At 45.7% G+C, this 16,548-nt stretch overlaps 1 protein-coding gene across 3 annotated transcripts in view; it reads right to left on the reverse strand.

The window, feature by feature from the left end:
• The window catches only part of kif3ca (kinesin family member 3Ca), a 376,933-nt gene extending 368,183 nt beyond the window's left edge, over window positions 1–8,750 (reverse strand). Inside the window, exons 1-3 of one of the 3 annotated variants that reach the window (XM_085996947.1) lie at window positions 8,509–8,750; window positions 7,794–8,420; window positions 5,244–6,109 (exon numbers count right to left, since the gene is read on the reverse strand). In XM_085996947.1, coding sequence (XP_085853073.1) covers window positions 5,244–6,109; window positions 7,794–8,325 — 1,398 coding nt within the window. In that variant the 5' untranslated portion in view covers window positions 8,326–8,420; window positions 8,509–8,750. Of the gene's footprint in view, window positions 1–5,243; window positions 6,110–7,793 lie in introns of all 3 variants that reach the window. The other 2 variants (XM_085996946.1, XM_085996948.1) reach the window with 2 other exon arrangements.
• Between the last annotated feature and the right edge of the window lie 7,798 nt (window positions 8,751–16,548).

The following is a 16,548-nucleotide window of genomic DNA, read 5'->3' on the forward strand; positions in this document are numbered from 1 at the left end:
AGGGGTTACGGGGAGCGGGCAGGGAAGTGGACGTGAGTCTAGATTCGGATCAGCCATGATCCTATTGAATGGCGGAGCAGGCCCGAGGAGCCGTCTGGCCTACTCCTGCTCCTACTTCTTATGTTCTTATGTAACTCAGATGGTACCAGAAATGCGCAGCTGTAGCTGAGACCAGTAAAATTAAGCCTCCTTTCATTAGAACAGCGAGGATTAAGAGCAGAGCTGATACAAGTGTTCAAAATTAGGAAGGACTTTGATAAGCTAAATAAATAACTATTCCCATTGATTGGTGAGTCAATAATTAGGGGCATAAATTTAAAATCAACAACAGAACAAAGGTAGAGGTTAGAAGAATTTTTTTTTTACACAGTGTTGTTAGGACATGGAATGTTCTGTCAGAAATAGTGAAGGAAGCATAATCCATAATAGTTCTTAAAAGCGTAGTGGATAAATACTACGTGTAAAAGAATAGAAGTAAATGGAACGTGAATGGGAATAATTGGACAGGTCTTTCAGCGAGCAGACACTGGCACAATGGGCTGAATGGCCTCCTCTGTGCTTTACATTCTTGGATTCTCCATTTTCTTTTGTCCTGACATCGGTTAAAATCACCCGTGGGATTTACCTGTCGACGTCCCGCACCAATCTCGCAGGCTACCGTTTTAACCTGCTCTTCTGAGTAAGCAGGAAGGTCACCTGCTGGAAACTGGCGGGGTCCTCTTTAAATATGCAGATCAGACTCCAATTACGTTGTCAGGACCCAACTGCTATTTTAACCGTGGGCCATAATATGGAAGTGATTGTGGCTTTCCCGCCAGTTCAACCTGAAGGTAAGAGGCCCAAACAGGTAAGTCATTTTACTTCTGTTTACTTCTCATGTGGGCGCTCGCGCCCCAGGCTCCCCCACACCCTGATCGTGAGGGTCTCCCAAAACCCACTTCCCGTCCAGAGACCATTCTTTTAGCCCCCGACAGTGACCTCCTGCCACCGGAAATTGCACTCCCGCCAGCTAGCTGTCGCGTCCTGCTGGTTTCGGCTGGGAAACTGACCGGGACATGCAGATAAGGTCCGGGAGTTAAAATCTCCTGGGTTGCTGAGGTCAGAACAGTTTGTCGGCTGCCTCGGCCACCGCTCGAGTGATTCATGCCATGAGTTAAAATTGGGACTGATGCCTCTATCACTGAAAGGGCAGGTGATTGCTTCCAAGGCTCTTCGACCAGCTGCTTGGAGTGGAAAAGTGGCCAGACTTGTTGACAGATGGACACTTTCATCGCATTTTCCATGCCAACTACTGCATCCTCCATTCAGCACAGATTGGAAACTGAGCAGAGCAAGGGATGGAAGCTGCATCCTCCCACTCCAGAGTACCCACTCGATGTCCCAGCACAGAATGATACCATATCGTGACACTCAATAAAGGCTTAAGAATATGGGCTTAAAGATAGGTTGCCATGGTTTGGTAGGACAGCGGTTCATCCCCACAATTACCCTCATCACAATTTCCCAATCTTAACTGTACTCATATGGGGCAAGTGAAGTGGATGCTGGATACATTCCCACATGTTGGGTGTGATTGTAAACAGAATATGAGTCACACTGAGCTAACCATCTTGGGCAACAGTGCAAGAGACTTTTCATCCTCTTAGTCAGAGAATGGTGTATGACACAGAAAGACCTAAAGAAAGGGAAGAAGATAAATTCAAAAGCGACTTCACAAACAAAGGACTGTAACCCAAAGTCCCTTTGTCAACAATTTAAATACCTGATCAGTGACAACAAGCTGAAAAAGGCAACTTGTGTATATATACATGTTCATGAGTAGAATGAGACTGTACCGCTGTCTGTAACATGATGCCTTTACTGGAATTCCAATTTATTTTATCCTTCATTCCACAGACAATATGAGGGGAATTTTAATCCAAAAAAATGGGTGGGTTGGGGGCGTGTGGGTAGTTAAAGTGTTAAAAGTCTGAATCCCGACCCCAACCTGCCTTCAGCCCACCCGTTTCTGGTTTTAACGCAGGATGGGGGACAGGCAGCCAACCTGCTCCCAGGAGGCGGGTCGCCCATTTAAATACTATACTATGAGCCTACTGTGCCTCAGATTTAACCTCCAATTTAAATTTAACAGTAGCTGGTCGGGTTTTGCAGGCCTCGTGAAACCCGCCAGCTAATGGAAGGTGAGGACTGCTGGATCCAGGGGGTAAGTGCCACCGCTCCACCGGTCAGCTGCTCTGGTCCCCGATTGGTCCCAACAATTCCCCCGCCCACACCTGCTCCTCCGGCCCTCTGATCAGCTGCGCCGGCTATCGATCTGTCCCGATCCCCGCGCCCCCCGCCGCCCCCCCCCCGCCCCCTGCTGGCCCTGTGATAAGCCACTCCGGCCCCCGATCGGTCCCCACCCCCATCAGCTGCTCCGGCCCCTGATTGGTCCCCCCACTCTTCCGATTGATCCCACACCCCAGCCCCCGCTCCTCCGGCCGCCAATTGGTCCCGACCCTTTCCCCCACCCCCCGCCCCACCCCAGGCGCCACCCGGCCCCCACATGACCCCTCCCTCCTCTCTGTGGCCCAGTGCTGCAGGCCTACCCGTCCGCAGCCAGCCAGCCTCTCAATCTGGCTGGCTGTGGGTGGGAAACTGAGGTTTTTAAATGCAAATCAAGCCCTGCCATTAAATTCGTTCTCCCGGGTTTCCCGACCACTTCCGAGCACCCCCACCCCCACCCCACCCCACCCCAACTCCCAACCCGCCTCCCGATTAAAATTCAAACCTTTATGTCAGGATTTGATGGGAGGTACCAACTCCCATACTTTTCAACAACATTTTTGTTTAAAATTCTTAATCCTTATATCTATTTACTGTCCTCAGATTTCTTAATAATTTCTTGTATTCTTCGTATAAATTATGGAGTCTACATTCACAATGAAAGATTGTCTTGAAAATGCACTGATCAATTGTTATCCAAAGTACTGAAGGCATCTTTTATCATTATTAATATATTCGGCCATTTCACTTGAAAGCCATGTATTTTATGTATTGTGACAGGGTTTATGGCAAATGTCAGTAATATATAACATGAAAGTGTTGAGACACCAAAGTCCACTGACTTTATAATAGAACTGGTGGCATAACAGAGTCTTATTTATGCATGAAGCAGATGGAACTACTCACAAAATAATGAGTTCCAGTTTCCATAGCATTCTATATGCTCCAACTAATAAGATTAACGTGAAAACACATCATTAAAAAACAGAAAAAAGAAATAAGCAACTTACATAGCAAGCTGGAAGCAAGTGTGGCATTTTTTTTGGTGTACATTAATTATTTACTGCCCATTACTGTTATGTAATAAAATTTAGGTAGCAGTTTCGTGACGCATAATCAGAAATCAAATCCAAACCCCTGAGAAGCTTGCAGGTGAGGACATGCCTGGACAAGAACATATTCAGCGGGGAGAAAGCTGCTTTCCAGCTCAAGCTTCCTGTTCAAGTCCCAACCCAAAAAAGAAAGCACGGGACTCTTAACAGTAGATTAACATTTTTTTAGGTTCTGTGGAATGAAGTGATCTTCTACCTGTAAAATATATGAACCATAAGCAGACAGGAACTCAAAGGTTGAGGGGGCCAGAAGAAACTCCTCAAGTAGAAACCCTGAAATGCTGGGTATAACATTCACTTTGAAATCATGTATTAAACACATAACTGACTTCAGGTACATGTGCATGCCTCCACAAAATCTTAATTTAATGATACAGTGCTTTCCAAAGTAGACCCAACTTAAAGAAATAGGAACCTCTCATTTACTTTAATACTGCGATAAAGGGAATATTTGTTCCCCTTTAGAGTTGGTCAGCCACCCATATGGGGCATGGCTTGTACCACAAACTACTGTCAGACCACAGCCTGTGGTCCTAGTAATTAACACCTGGTTGAGTTATTGCACTTAAAAATATTAAAATTCTATACCTCTCTACACCTTAGTAGTGAAATATTCAGAGGTTGGACTCTTTTAGGAGGTATTTCATGAAGAAAATAACTATAATGGTGTGACCATGAAGTTGTGATACTCACTATAGATCCATCATTTGTGAAAAGTAAATCATTAAGTAACAGCAGTTTATTTCTCAGAAAATAGTGAGTCCTTAAAAGGCATAATATGGTTATTATACTATGTATGATTGTGTTATATAAAATGCATTTTTGCCGTATGTTGTTGACTATGTTATTAACATGGGAAATCATAATGTAAGACAAAAATGCATTGCCAATTTGAGACTGGCTACACAACAACAACAACTTGTACTAATATAGCACCTTTAACGTAGTAAAACGTCCCAAGGCGCTGCACAGGAGAATTGTAAGACAAAAAATTTGACCCGAGCCACATAAGGATAAATTAGGGCAGGTAACCAAAAGCTTGGTCAAAGAGGTAGGTTTTAAGGAGCCTCTTAACGGAGGAGAGAGAGGTAGCGAGGCAGAGAGGTTTAGGCAGGGAATTCCAGAACTTAGGTTACTGGGTTATTGAGAGAATGAAAGGCAGGTGATACAACTTTGTTGTTTTCAATCATTTGTCATGAAAATAGTTCCAGCAGTAGTGCATTATCAGTCATGAACCACCAACCATAAACCTTGCTGGAACAAATGAAACACAATTTGGATTTCCAAACCAACCCTATAAACAATATGAATCTGTATATCAGTTTAAATTTAAAGTAGAAATGTACTGTTTCGTCTACAGAGCTCATTTTACAGTGAAATAGACAACAATGTGTAGGTGGCCGTGATTATAGGAAAACAGGCTCAAGTGCAAAGGATTGACGAGATGCCATAAACCCTGAGTGTGAAGCTCCAGCAGTTTTTGCATCTTAACCTGGAGATGATCATTCGTATTGTCACTGAAAGAGTACATGCATAATACCATCACTAAAAGTTTACAGGAATTTAATTGGAAATGGAATGTGTACACAGTATCTTCTGTATAACGTATTATATTATACTAGTTTAATTTCACATCCAAGAAATGCCCAACTACTTGAAAATGATCCCTATATTAGACACCGGAGACATTTATAAGAACAACTGCAGGTAAAAATGCAAACACATGAAACAACAATATCTACTTCTTATGCTTCACTAGATTTGTCATAAAATCCTATTTTAGTAAGGTTTGTTTTTACTCAAAAACCCAATAACTTTGAGGATTGTAATGCTGAAATCCCAAAACATTGTTGTTCATGAGCCTACCTTAAATTTGGCTGCTAGCTGCTCTGTGGCCTCTTGCTCCTTCTTCAGATCTTCCATCATTTTCTCCTTCTCTTCTAACAATTTCTGTTTCTCTTCTGCCACCAAATTATGATCATCTTGGATTGCTACTTTCTCTTTCTCCAACGTCTCTTTTTGTTCTTTTAGATAATTTTCCATGTCCTTCTCTATGTTATCTTCAGTCTCTTCACTTTCATATGTGATCTCTTCTCCTTCCAGAATGATTTTCCTTTGGCTTTTTCTTCTTTTCTTGCTCAGCATCCCTCTTCTCTCCAATTGAGCCTTCAATCGTGCAATCTCCTCTTGAAATTCTCTCAACAAAGCATCTTTGGGGTCTTCATTAATCCTGGGCTTGTTTTTAATATTCTTGGTCCTGTTGGCATACCTCAATGTTGTTAAGCTCTCTTCATAATTACAGGATGCTGGACCAATAGTGGCCACCATAATTGTCTTAGCATTACCACCTAAGGAGTCTTCCAACAGGCGGGTCAGTTTTGAGTCTCTGTAAGGAATATGAGTACTCTTGCCATCCACTAGAGCAGATATTACATTACCCAAAGCAGAAAGAGAAAGATTGATTTTAGTAGCCTCTTTCAGACGCTCTCCTTGGACTCCAGTTTTGCTCTGACGCTCACTACCAGCAAGGTCAACCAGATTCAACTTGCCCACTCTGATGTGATTCTCGCCATCCAGTCCAAGCTCACTGCACTCAACAGTGACAACAAAAATGGCATGAGATCTTGAGCTGTACTCATTCATATTGGTAGATGCTACTGATCTGGTCTGGTTTCCAACATTCATTACATGTTCTATTTCCTTGACATTCTTAGTTACGAAGGATGATAGGTCTGTAAATTAAGAATGAAAACACTTGACCGTGGTTCACTATACATTATAAAAGACCCACTTTCCTAAATTACAAGGTTTCCCCATTTAACTTGAACATAAAGTTTACACTACTGACACTGGGGAAACATGCTGCTACAGGCTTCACTTTCTTTCCATGTTTTAAAATGAGTCTTATCATTGATCTTGCTACAACAAAGGAGACATGTAATTGGACCATTCCCTTCTAAAGAATCCTGTTTCATATCTAAATTATCATTCCAGATAATCAAAGCAAACCAAAATAGTTATTTGGGATTTATCAAAAATAAACTCTGGATTGAACAAAAAAATGCCCCAAAATGTAGATTAATTCATACAAATGTTTCTGTGAACTTGTGTTGATATTCTACAGAGACTGTTACCAACGCTTGTCCGAACTATCGCTTTCAGCAGAAACGCTCTCCAGAAACATATGTAATTGAATGAGACAGTAAATATGTAGAATATGTACCGTACTTAGACCAGGTCATGGATAAAATTAGTGTTGACAGAAGTTTAGGTAACAGCTAAGTCATTTTAATCTAAAATCAGTTTAACACTAAGGAGTTGATTTCACATTTCTATTGTTGCAAGTTTTTGCTCTGGCTTATTCAATGCTTAAGTGAGTCTACCATAAATTTATCAAACATGAACATGTCATTTCTCAGCTGGGCCTATACCACTCAGGAACAAATGGGCATGAGTACAAGTCACCCATAAACACTGTAGAAATCTTGGCAAGAGAAGAATAGTTAATTGTTGGGTTTATCTACTCTCCCTAACTCAAAGGCATTGGCAAGGAAGATGGAACCGTTTACTGGAATCCTAAAAGAGAATTGTAAATGGGAAAACTAAGACAAATGAATTCAAAAACCCAGTGTAACTGCAATTAGTTGAGCCATTGTTAAAAAAATAATTGACAGTTCTACCAATTACTGAAGCCTTTTATTGAAGATAATGAGCCAATGCCCATTCAGAATGATGTAGGCATTTTGCTGAGGATATCAAACAGGAATATCGAATTGTCAGACAGGAAACGACATTAGTCAGTACCAACTTATTCAAATTGTATTTTTCAGCTGATTCATGGCTGTGCCTAGCTAACAGACTGCAAGCTAAAAGTGTATTCTAGTGCTTGATTTGTTATTGCAGCATTAGAATCAGTTGGATATCATCTGCATATAGCCATTTACAGGTCCTTTGACCAACCAGACGATTTAGTCATTTTGTTCCCGGTTTATTACCATGTGTATCTGACTAATCAGTTATGTGTGTATCAAGGATAATTTGATAAATCAGCAACATTTTGGGTTAAAAAAATGGCTCATTTTTGATGACTCAGATTTTAAGATTCGTCCTCAACCAAGAACAGGGACGATTAACATACTGGCGTGGAGTGGACTTATTGGCTTGCTTTTCAATTTCTCATGTAAATACAGAATGTCAATTGATTGATGAAACTGACTCCTCCCCTCTCCGCCCTCCTCCTCCCATTATCTTGTGAACAAAACAAATAGAATCACTGGCCTCCATAACACAGCCGCAAGACCCAAGGCAGCCTCCACCAAGCCTCGTTGCCAAATGTTTACATATTTTATTTATTGTGGTTTTAATAAAATGAACTTATTTTGTTTGCAATTTTAAAGAAACAAATTCATACTTTACCTTTAATGTAAACACCAGTTTCTGGTTTTTCTTTCAACTCCAGTTTTTTGTTCTGATCCTTGTTCAGAAGATCTCGGATCTCCTCTTGGTAGATCTCCAGGTAGGAAGCCCTCACCAGATACTGCTGGTCCTGGGATCGCGATATATGAGTGAAAATTTGTTCGAATGAATTAGGGATGATCCCTCTTTTCTCTGGGTCGGCCCATGTTCCTTGCATGGTGTATGTTTTCCCAGTCCCTGTCTGACCATAAGCGAAGACTGTCCCATTGAACCCCTGCAAAACCGAGTCAACCAAAGGGCGGACTGTCTCGTCGTACAGGTCGCATTGCTTGGAACTGCTATCATAGACGGCATCAAACGTGAAGCTCTTGGGCATCTCACTGCATATTGCTTTGGGGTTCCGAATAGACACCTGTCCCAATTTCACATCCATGTCCACAATCTGGTCGGAAGCAGCCGCTTCTTCTTTACCGTTCATTGGACGGCATCTGACAACTACCTTCACCGACTCGCAAACCTTGGCTTTAGACATTTTGTTTTGTTTTGTAGCCGGTCCCCTTGTTTGCTCAAAATGCAGTCTTCTTAATGCAGATCAAAGAGCATAACACCTTACTGGATGTATTGTGTCTGCAATAAAGCAAAGCACCCGTTACGCATCATCGCTCCGTCCAGCACGCAAAGCAATGCATTCGCTCTGCGATAGCATCACACTAACCTGAACGGAGCTCGGGGCGGCGATTCCAAGTGATGATCTTCAGGGGAGGGAAACGGGAGATCGGATACTTTGCGGTTGCGATTTTCGCCCATTTGCAGCTGGCGACGCCTTTTTCATTTGGATGGTGAGAGTTGTGCGATTGCAGCCGCTGGGCTACACACACCGCTGGCAGGGTGGCTGCCGACTGTGGAGATGCTGCACCTTCCGACCAGAGGAGGACGCACAATCCTGGGGAGGATGGGTTGCAAACCCAGCCACAGCAAGCCAGCAGAATGACATCATGTCTGATCCGCCCCAAAGAAGCTGTCACAAAGATCCCAGTGTACACCGGGAAGTGTAGTTGTTGTTTGTTGCTGAGATTGATGAAACTGCGGCAGGTTGGAGATCTACATTTGTGAATAATCGGTTCGTTGAGAGCAGCTCCCAGTGACTGTCCCTATTCCCCCAATGTCGCTATATCACAAGCGGCTGGTAAGCAGCGATGGATGACTGGTGCTGTGGCTTGCATCAGGAGCTCAGAATATTCCAGAAATTATTTTTTTAAAGTGTGATTGCCAATGACAAATAAAAACCTAAATTTAGAAAGGTACGGACACAATAATGTTTTGTATAGTTAATGATTAAAGAAAGGAAAAGAACTTGCATTTATATTTCCACCACCTACAAGGCACAAGTCAGGAGTGTGATGGAATACTCGCCACTTGCCTGGTTGAGTGCAGCTCCAAAAACACTCAAGAAGCTCGACACCATCCAGGACAAATCAGCCCGCTTGATTGGCACCCCATCCACCACCTTAAACATTCACTCCCTCCACCACCGGCGCACTGTGGCTGCAGTGTGTACCATTTACAAGATGCACTGCAGCAACTCGCCAAGGCTTCTTCGGCAGCACCTCCCAAACCCGCGACCTCTACCACCTAGAAGGACAAGTGCAGCAGGTGTATGGGAACACCACCACCTGCAAGTTCCCCTCAAGTCACACACCATCCTGCCTTGGAAGTATATCGCCGTTCCTTCATCGTCGCTGGGTCAAAATCCTGGAACTCCCTACCTAACAGCATTGTGGGAGCACCTTCACCACATGGACTGCAGCAGTTCAAGAAAGCGGCTCACCACCACCTTCTCAAGGGCAACCAGGGATGGGCAATAAATACTGGCCTTGCCAGTGACGCCCATATCCCATGAACGAATATAAAAAAAAGCCACCTTAGCATGTCTATTGAAGTGCAGTCACTGTTGTTACGTAGGAAAATGCAGCAGCCAATTTGCACACAAGGTCCCACAAGCAGCAAATGAATGACTAACCATATAATCAGATGTTTTTCATGGTATACGTTCAGAGAGGAATGTTGCTTAGGACCCTGGGAGAATTCCCTGCTGTCCTTCGACTAGTGCCATGGGATCTTTTACATCCACCTGAGCAAGCAGATAAAGACTTGGTTTAGTATCTCATCAGACAGATGTCACCTCTCACAATGCCAGGCCAATGAGCATTTGTGCAAGCGGTAGAACACCTCGCTTGTCTGATGGGAGTGGAACACTTTATTAGAACAAGTGCAGCAGAGAAGACTCCTTCAATGTGAATGATCTGGTAAGGATACCTGTCAGGAGGTAATGAGCCATAAAAAAAAGCCAATAGCACTGTTTCAAGAAATTGGTTGCAGTGCTGGAAAAAGTTGCATGATCTTACTAGGTGTGTCAAGATAGAAACCCCCACTTAAGTGTAATGTTTCAACTCTGAAGGACATAACGCCTGCCCTTCTACCCCTACAGTCTGACAGTACTTTGAAAACTTCTCCTGTTTGCCCATTGTATAGATCCTTTCTTAATCCTGAAATGCTGTTCCCCCAACAACTTCGTCATCTACTGTAAAAGTATGATATGTGTTCCTGTAATCATATCCACTATGGGCAGCTTGCTGATGCATAGGTCTGCTTATATATCCTCCCGCCAATGTCAATAATTCATCCCTTTCTACTTTGTTTGTAGGAGAAGACTGCCCATGATACGAGGGAGGGGGGGAAAGCCACACAGGAGTAGGTCCACTGCCAGCCACCAACCCCCCCCACCCCCCTCCCCCACCCGCCGCTCCCACAATCCCAACACTGTCCTCTGACACTATTCAAGGAAGCAGTACAAGATATCCCGAGTAGCGAGAATATGGAGGAGACAGGGGTTGGAGAACCAAGAGGTGTGATCCCAGCTCAAGATTTGTGCCTAACTTTCTCATCCAATTCATTCCATTTTGTCTCTCTCAATCGAACCAAAGCAGACAGTGAAGATCAATTTCTTTTGCAATCCTTGTGCAGAAGGTGAAATGTGGCCAAGTTGAAATTCAAGGCTGCATCATAACCCTCATTCCTCTTCTCTTTTTCTAACTATGCTACATGCACCATAGTTAATGTCCAAAGCGATGCCAGAAGGAAGTATCTCTGAACATTAGTCTAAATTTGCAAAGCATCAGCTCAGGAGCATTCACCTCATGGGAGTTTGGCAGTGACTGGGTGATACACAGGGTACAAGTGAGCAGGAGCAGATGACAATGGCACTGGAGGGAAAATAATCAATTGGTCAAAGAGTAAGCCCATGTCCATTCTCTGCTGAAGAGGACATGGATACAGAGCTTAGAGAAGACAGAAGTTTTCTAAGCATGAAAGATGGTTGTAGTCATTGGAGGATGTGCCCAGGAGTTTTCAGCAAATGTTGACTAATGTATAAGATGCCTTCTTCAGCTCACCAACTCCTCATTTATGCTTGTCTGAAATGATTGGAAAAGCTTTTAGATCAGGTTTTTTTCTGTGTAAACTTACATCGATTGCAGGAACAGCATTTATACCCAGGAAACTTGAACAGTGCAACCCTGAGAGGCTTTGAGGTGTGTAAAGTTTGCACTGTTAAAAAGATAGAGGAAAATTGCATTCAGCACAATAACGGTGTAAATGTACCCAAATATGCTAAAATGTGAATTTTCTCCATAATTTCAGCCCAATAAAGGTGTAACAATGCTGAAGATAGTGAGAAAATTCCAGGCCATAAACTATCTTGTGGAGCAGTATTAAATAAAGAGTCATAATCAAAGCATGAACAGTAACATGTCATGTACGTGAATATATTTCTGGTATGCAGGAATAATCCACAGAGTTAAGATATAAGAAAATTAACGTGTAAGTAAATGAATGAGGAAGGATCAACCGCAGTCAACTGCAACAACCAATAACCTCACTTGGTTCACCAGACAAACCAAGGAAATCACAGCCCTTGGTACCTTATAAAACATAATCTGAATTCATGTGTGCATTTCCAGTTAAATGCCTTATTTAGTTTAATAGTTATTGGATAAGAGGAACGGTTGCATAGCGGTTATGTTACTAGACTAGTAATCCACAGGCCTGGACTAATGATCCACAAGACATGAGTTCAAATCCCACCATGGTATCTGGGGAATTTAAATTCAGTTAATTAAAAAAATTTTAAATCTGAAATAAAAGCTCATATCAGTAATGGTGACCAGGAAACTATTGGATTGTCGTAAAAAGCCATCGGGTTCACTAATGTCCACGGGCAGGACAGACCCACCAGTGGTATACAGTCGGGAAGGAGTGGCCCTGGGAGTCCTCAACATTGACTCTGGACCCCATGAAGTCTCATGGCTTCAGGTCAAGCATGGGCAAGGAAACCTCCTACTGATTACCATCTACCGCCCTCCCTCAGCTAATGATTCAGTACTCCTCCATGTTGAACATCACTTGGAAGAAGCACTGAGAGTAGCAAGGACACAGAGTGTACTCTGGGTGGGGGACTTCAATGTCCATCACCAAGAGTGCCTCGGTAACAACACTACTGACCGAGCTGGCCAACTACTGAAGGACATAGCTGCCAATCTGGGCCTGCAACAGGTGGTGAGTGAACCAACACAAGGGAACAACCTACTTGACCTCGTCCTCATCAATCTACCTGTTGCAGATGCATCTGTCCATGGCAGCATTGGTAGCAGTGACCATCGCATGGTCCTTGTGAAGATGAAGTCCCATCTTCACACTGAGGACACCCTCCATCGTGTTGTGTGGCACTACCACCGTGCTAAATGGGATAGATTCAGAACAGATCTGGCAGCTCAAAATTGAGCATCCATGAGGTGCTGTGGGCCATCAGCAGCAGCAGAATTGTATTCCACCACAATCTGTAACCTCATGGCCTGGCATATCCCTCACTCTACCATTGCCACCAAGCCAGGGAACCAACCCTGGTTCAATGAAGAGTGCAGAACAGTATGCCAGGAGCAGCATCAGGCATACCTAAAAATGAGGTGCCAACCTGGGGAAGCTGCAACATGACGACATGCATATGCTATAGACAGGGCTAAGCGATCCCACAATCAACGGATCAGATCAAAGCTCTGCAGTCCTGCCACATCAAGTTGTGAATGGACAATTAAACAACTAACGGGAGGAGGAGGCTCCATGAATATCCCCATCCTCAATGCTGGCAGAGCCCAGCACACGAATACAAAAGAAAAGACTGAAGCATTTGCAACCATCTTCAGCCAGAAGTGCCAAGTGGATGATCCATATCGGCCTTCTCCTGAAGTCCTCACCATCACAGAAGTCAGTCTTCAGCCAATTTGATTCACTCCACCTGATATCAAGAAAGGGCTGAGCGCACTGGATACAGCAAAGGCTATGGGCCCCAACAACATCTCGGCTGTCGTGCTGAAGACTTATGCTCCAGAACTAGCTGCGCCTGTAGCCAAGCTGTTCCAGCATAGCTACAACACTGGCATCTATCTGACAATGTGGAAAAATGCCCAGATATGTCCTATCGACAAAAAGCAGGGCAAATCCAACCCGGCCAATTACTGCACCATCAGTCTACTCTCAATCATGAGCAAAGTGATGGAAGGTGTCGTCGATAGTGCTATCAAGTGGCACTTACTCACCAATAACCTGTTCACCGATGCTCAGTTTGGGTTCCGCCAGGACCACTCGGCTTCAGACTTCATTACAGCCTTGGTCCAAACATAGACAAAAGAACTGAATTCCAGAGGTGAGGTGAGAGTGGTTGCCCTTGACATTAAGGCAGCATTTGACTAAGTGTGGCATCAAGGACCCCTTGACATTCAACGGCATTACCATTGCCGAATCCCCCATTGTGGCAACAAGAGCAGGTCAGAGGCTGGGTATTTTGCGGCGAGTGTCTCACCCCCTGACTCCCCAAAGCCTTTCCACCATCTACAAGGTGATAGAATACTCTCCACTTGCCTGGATGAGTGCAGCTCCAACAACACTCAAGAAGCTCGACACCATCCAGGACAAAGCAGCCCACTTGATTGGCACCCCATCCACCACCTTAAACATTCACTCCCTCCACAACGGCGTACCGTGGCTGCAGTGTGTACCATCTACAAGATGCACTGCAACAACTCGCCAAGGCTTCTTCGGCAGCACCTCCCAAACCCGCGACCTCTGATGTGCCTCAATAATCCCGAGACTCGATGTTAGCGGAACAAAACAAGGCTTTTATTAACTTAGAAGATAACACGCAGTGGAGAGAGGTGTCTTCCATCTGGAGCTCAGCAGTACTGGATATGAGGCCAGACTGCTTGCTTACATAGAGGCCAGGTATGGGCGGAGCCCTACACACAGTACATTCCATACATTCCAATATACAATACAATGGTGAGGAGAAACCTGAAACCAACCACAGTCACAGGCAGTGATGATATACAATACAATGGTGAGGGGAAACCTGAAACCAACCACAGTCACAGGCAGTGATGAATGGAATATTTCATCACATTCACCCCTTCTATAGATTTAGTCTGTTCGGGGGTTTGGTAGTCCTCTGCGACCGACGTGGCTGTTGTGGTGTCGCGGGTGTCGGCTGGGTGTCCCCGGTGGCCTCCTGGGTCTCTGCCGGGGGTGCCGCCAGGGTTGTTGAAGGGGTAGTTGGTGGGGGTGCCGTTGGTCGATGTTCTTCCGGGGGTGATGAAAGAGTAGTGGGTGGGTAAGAGTTGCTGTGGTCGTTGTTGCTGCTATTGCCATGGTTGTTGTCGTTACCGGCTGGGGCGACGTCTTTTATTGACACGGTGTCCTCCCTTCCGTCGGCGTGCCGGACATACGCATATTGGGGGTTGGCGTGGAGTAGGTGCACTGGCTCCACAAGAGGGTCCGTCTTATGGCCCCTCACATGCCTTCGCACGAATACCGGACCTGGGGTGGAGAGCCATGACGGCATGGATACGCCTGAGGTGGATTTCCGGGGAAAGACAAACATTCGTTCATGAGGCGTGGCATTAGTGGCAGTACACAATAGCGACCGTATCGAATGGAGCACATCTGAGAGGACTTCCTGCCAGCGGGAGATAGGGAGGCCCTTGGTCCTTAGAGCTAGGGTGACTGCTTTCCATACTGTCCCGTTCTCTCGCTCCACTTGACCGTTACCCCGGGGGTTGTAGCTGGTGGTACGGCTCGTGGCGATACCCCTGGACAGCATGTACTGGCGTAGCTCTTCACTCATGAAGGACGCCCCCCTATCCGTGTGGGTGTAGCTTGGCATACCGAACAGGCAGAACAGGCTGTTGAGGCATTTAATGACCGTGGCGCTGGTCATGTCTGGGCAGGGGAAGGCGAATGGGAACCGGGAGTATTCGTCCACAATGTTCAGGAAGTAAACATTGCGGTCGACGGACGGGAGGGGGCCCTTGAAATCTAAGCTGAGCCGCTCAAAGGGCCGTGTAGCTTTGATTAAGTGGGCTCTATCAGGGTGGTAGAACCGAGGCTTGCACTCAGCGCAAGTGCGGCAGTTCCTGGTCAGAGACCGAACTTCCTCAATCGAGTAGGGTAAGTTGCGGGACTTTATGAAGTGGAACAGCCGCGTGACCCCTGGGTGGCAGAGGTCGTTGTGGAGGGTCTGTAGCCGATCCCCGGTGGCGCTGGCACACATCCCTCGTGAGAGGGCATCTGGGGATTCGTTAAGGGCCCCTGGCCAGTAAATGATGTCATACTCGAAGGTGGAGAGCTCGATCCGCCACCTAAGAATCTTATCATTTTTGATCTTCCCCCTCTGTTTATTATTGAACATAAACGCTACCGACCGCTGGTCGGTAAGTAGGGTGAAGCGTTTGCCGGCTAGGTAGTGGCGCCAGTGGCGCACTGCCTCCACGATGGCTTGGGCCTCCTTTTCCACGGAGGAGTGTCTGATCTCGGGCCCTTGGAGGGTCCTCGAGAAGAAAGCTACGGGCCGCCCCGCCTGGTTGAGGGTGGCCGCCAAGGCAAAGTCAGACGCATCACTTTCCACTTGAAATGGAGTGTTCTCGTCCACTGTCTGTAGCGTGGCCCGCTCAATATCCTGTTTAATGCTTTTGAAGGCGGCGTGGGCCTCAGCAGAGAGCGGAAAAGAGGATGCTTTCAAGAGGGGGCGGGCTTTGTCGGAGTAGTTGGGGACCCATTGGGAATAGTAAGAAAATAACCCCAGGCACCTTTTCAGGGCTTTGGGAGTGTTGGGCAGGGGCAGCTCCCGTAGGGGGCGCAATCGGTCGGGGTCTGGTCCGATTTCCCCATTCTCCACCACGCTGCCTAGTATGCAGAGGCGCGTGGTGTTGAAAACGCACTTGTCCTCGTTGTAGGTGAGGTTGAGTTTTTGTGCGGTTTTCAGGAACCTCTCGAGGTTCGAGTCGTGATCCTGCTGGTTGTGACCGCAGATGGTGACGTTGTCGAGGTAGGGGAAGGTTGCCTGCAAGTGGTGGTCATCGACCATGCGATCCATCTCCCTCTGGAAGACTGAGACCCCATTCGTCACCCCAAAGGGGACTCTGAGGAATTGGTAGAGGCGTCCGTTCGCCTCGAAGGCAGTGTACGGGCGGTCCTCTGGTCTGATAGGGAGCTGGTGGTACGCTGACTTGAGGTCGATGGTGGAGAACACCCGGTATTGGGCGATTTGGTTCACCATTTCTGATATGCGGGGTAGCGGGTAGGCGTCTAGTTGGGTGTACCTGTTGATCGTTTGGCTATAGTCGATCACCATCCGTTTCTTCTCGCTACC

The sequence above is a fragment of the Somniosus microcephalus genome, chromosome 9 (assembly GCF_052327205.1).
Source record: "Somniosus microcephalus isolate GS21.2 chromosome 9, FLI_Smic_1.0, whole genome shotgun sequence".
Classification (NCBI taxonomy): Eukaryota; Metazoa; Chordata; class Chondrichthyes; order Squaliformes; family Somniosidae; genus Somniosus; species Somniosus microcephalus.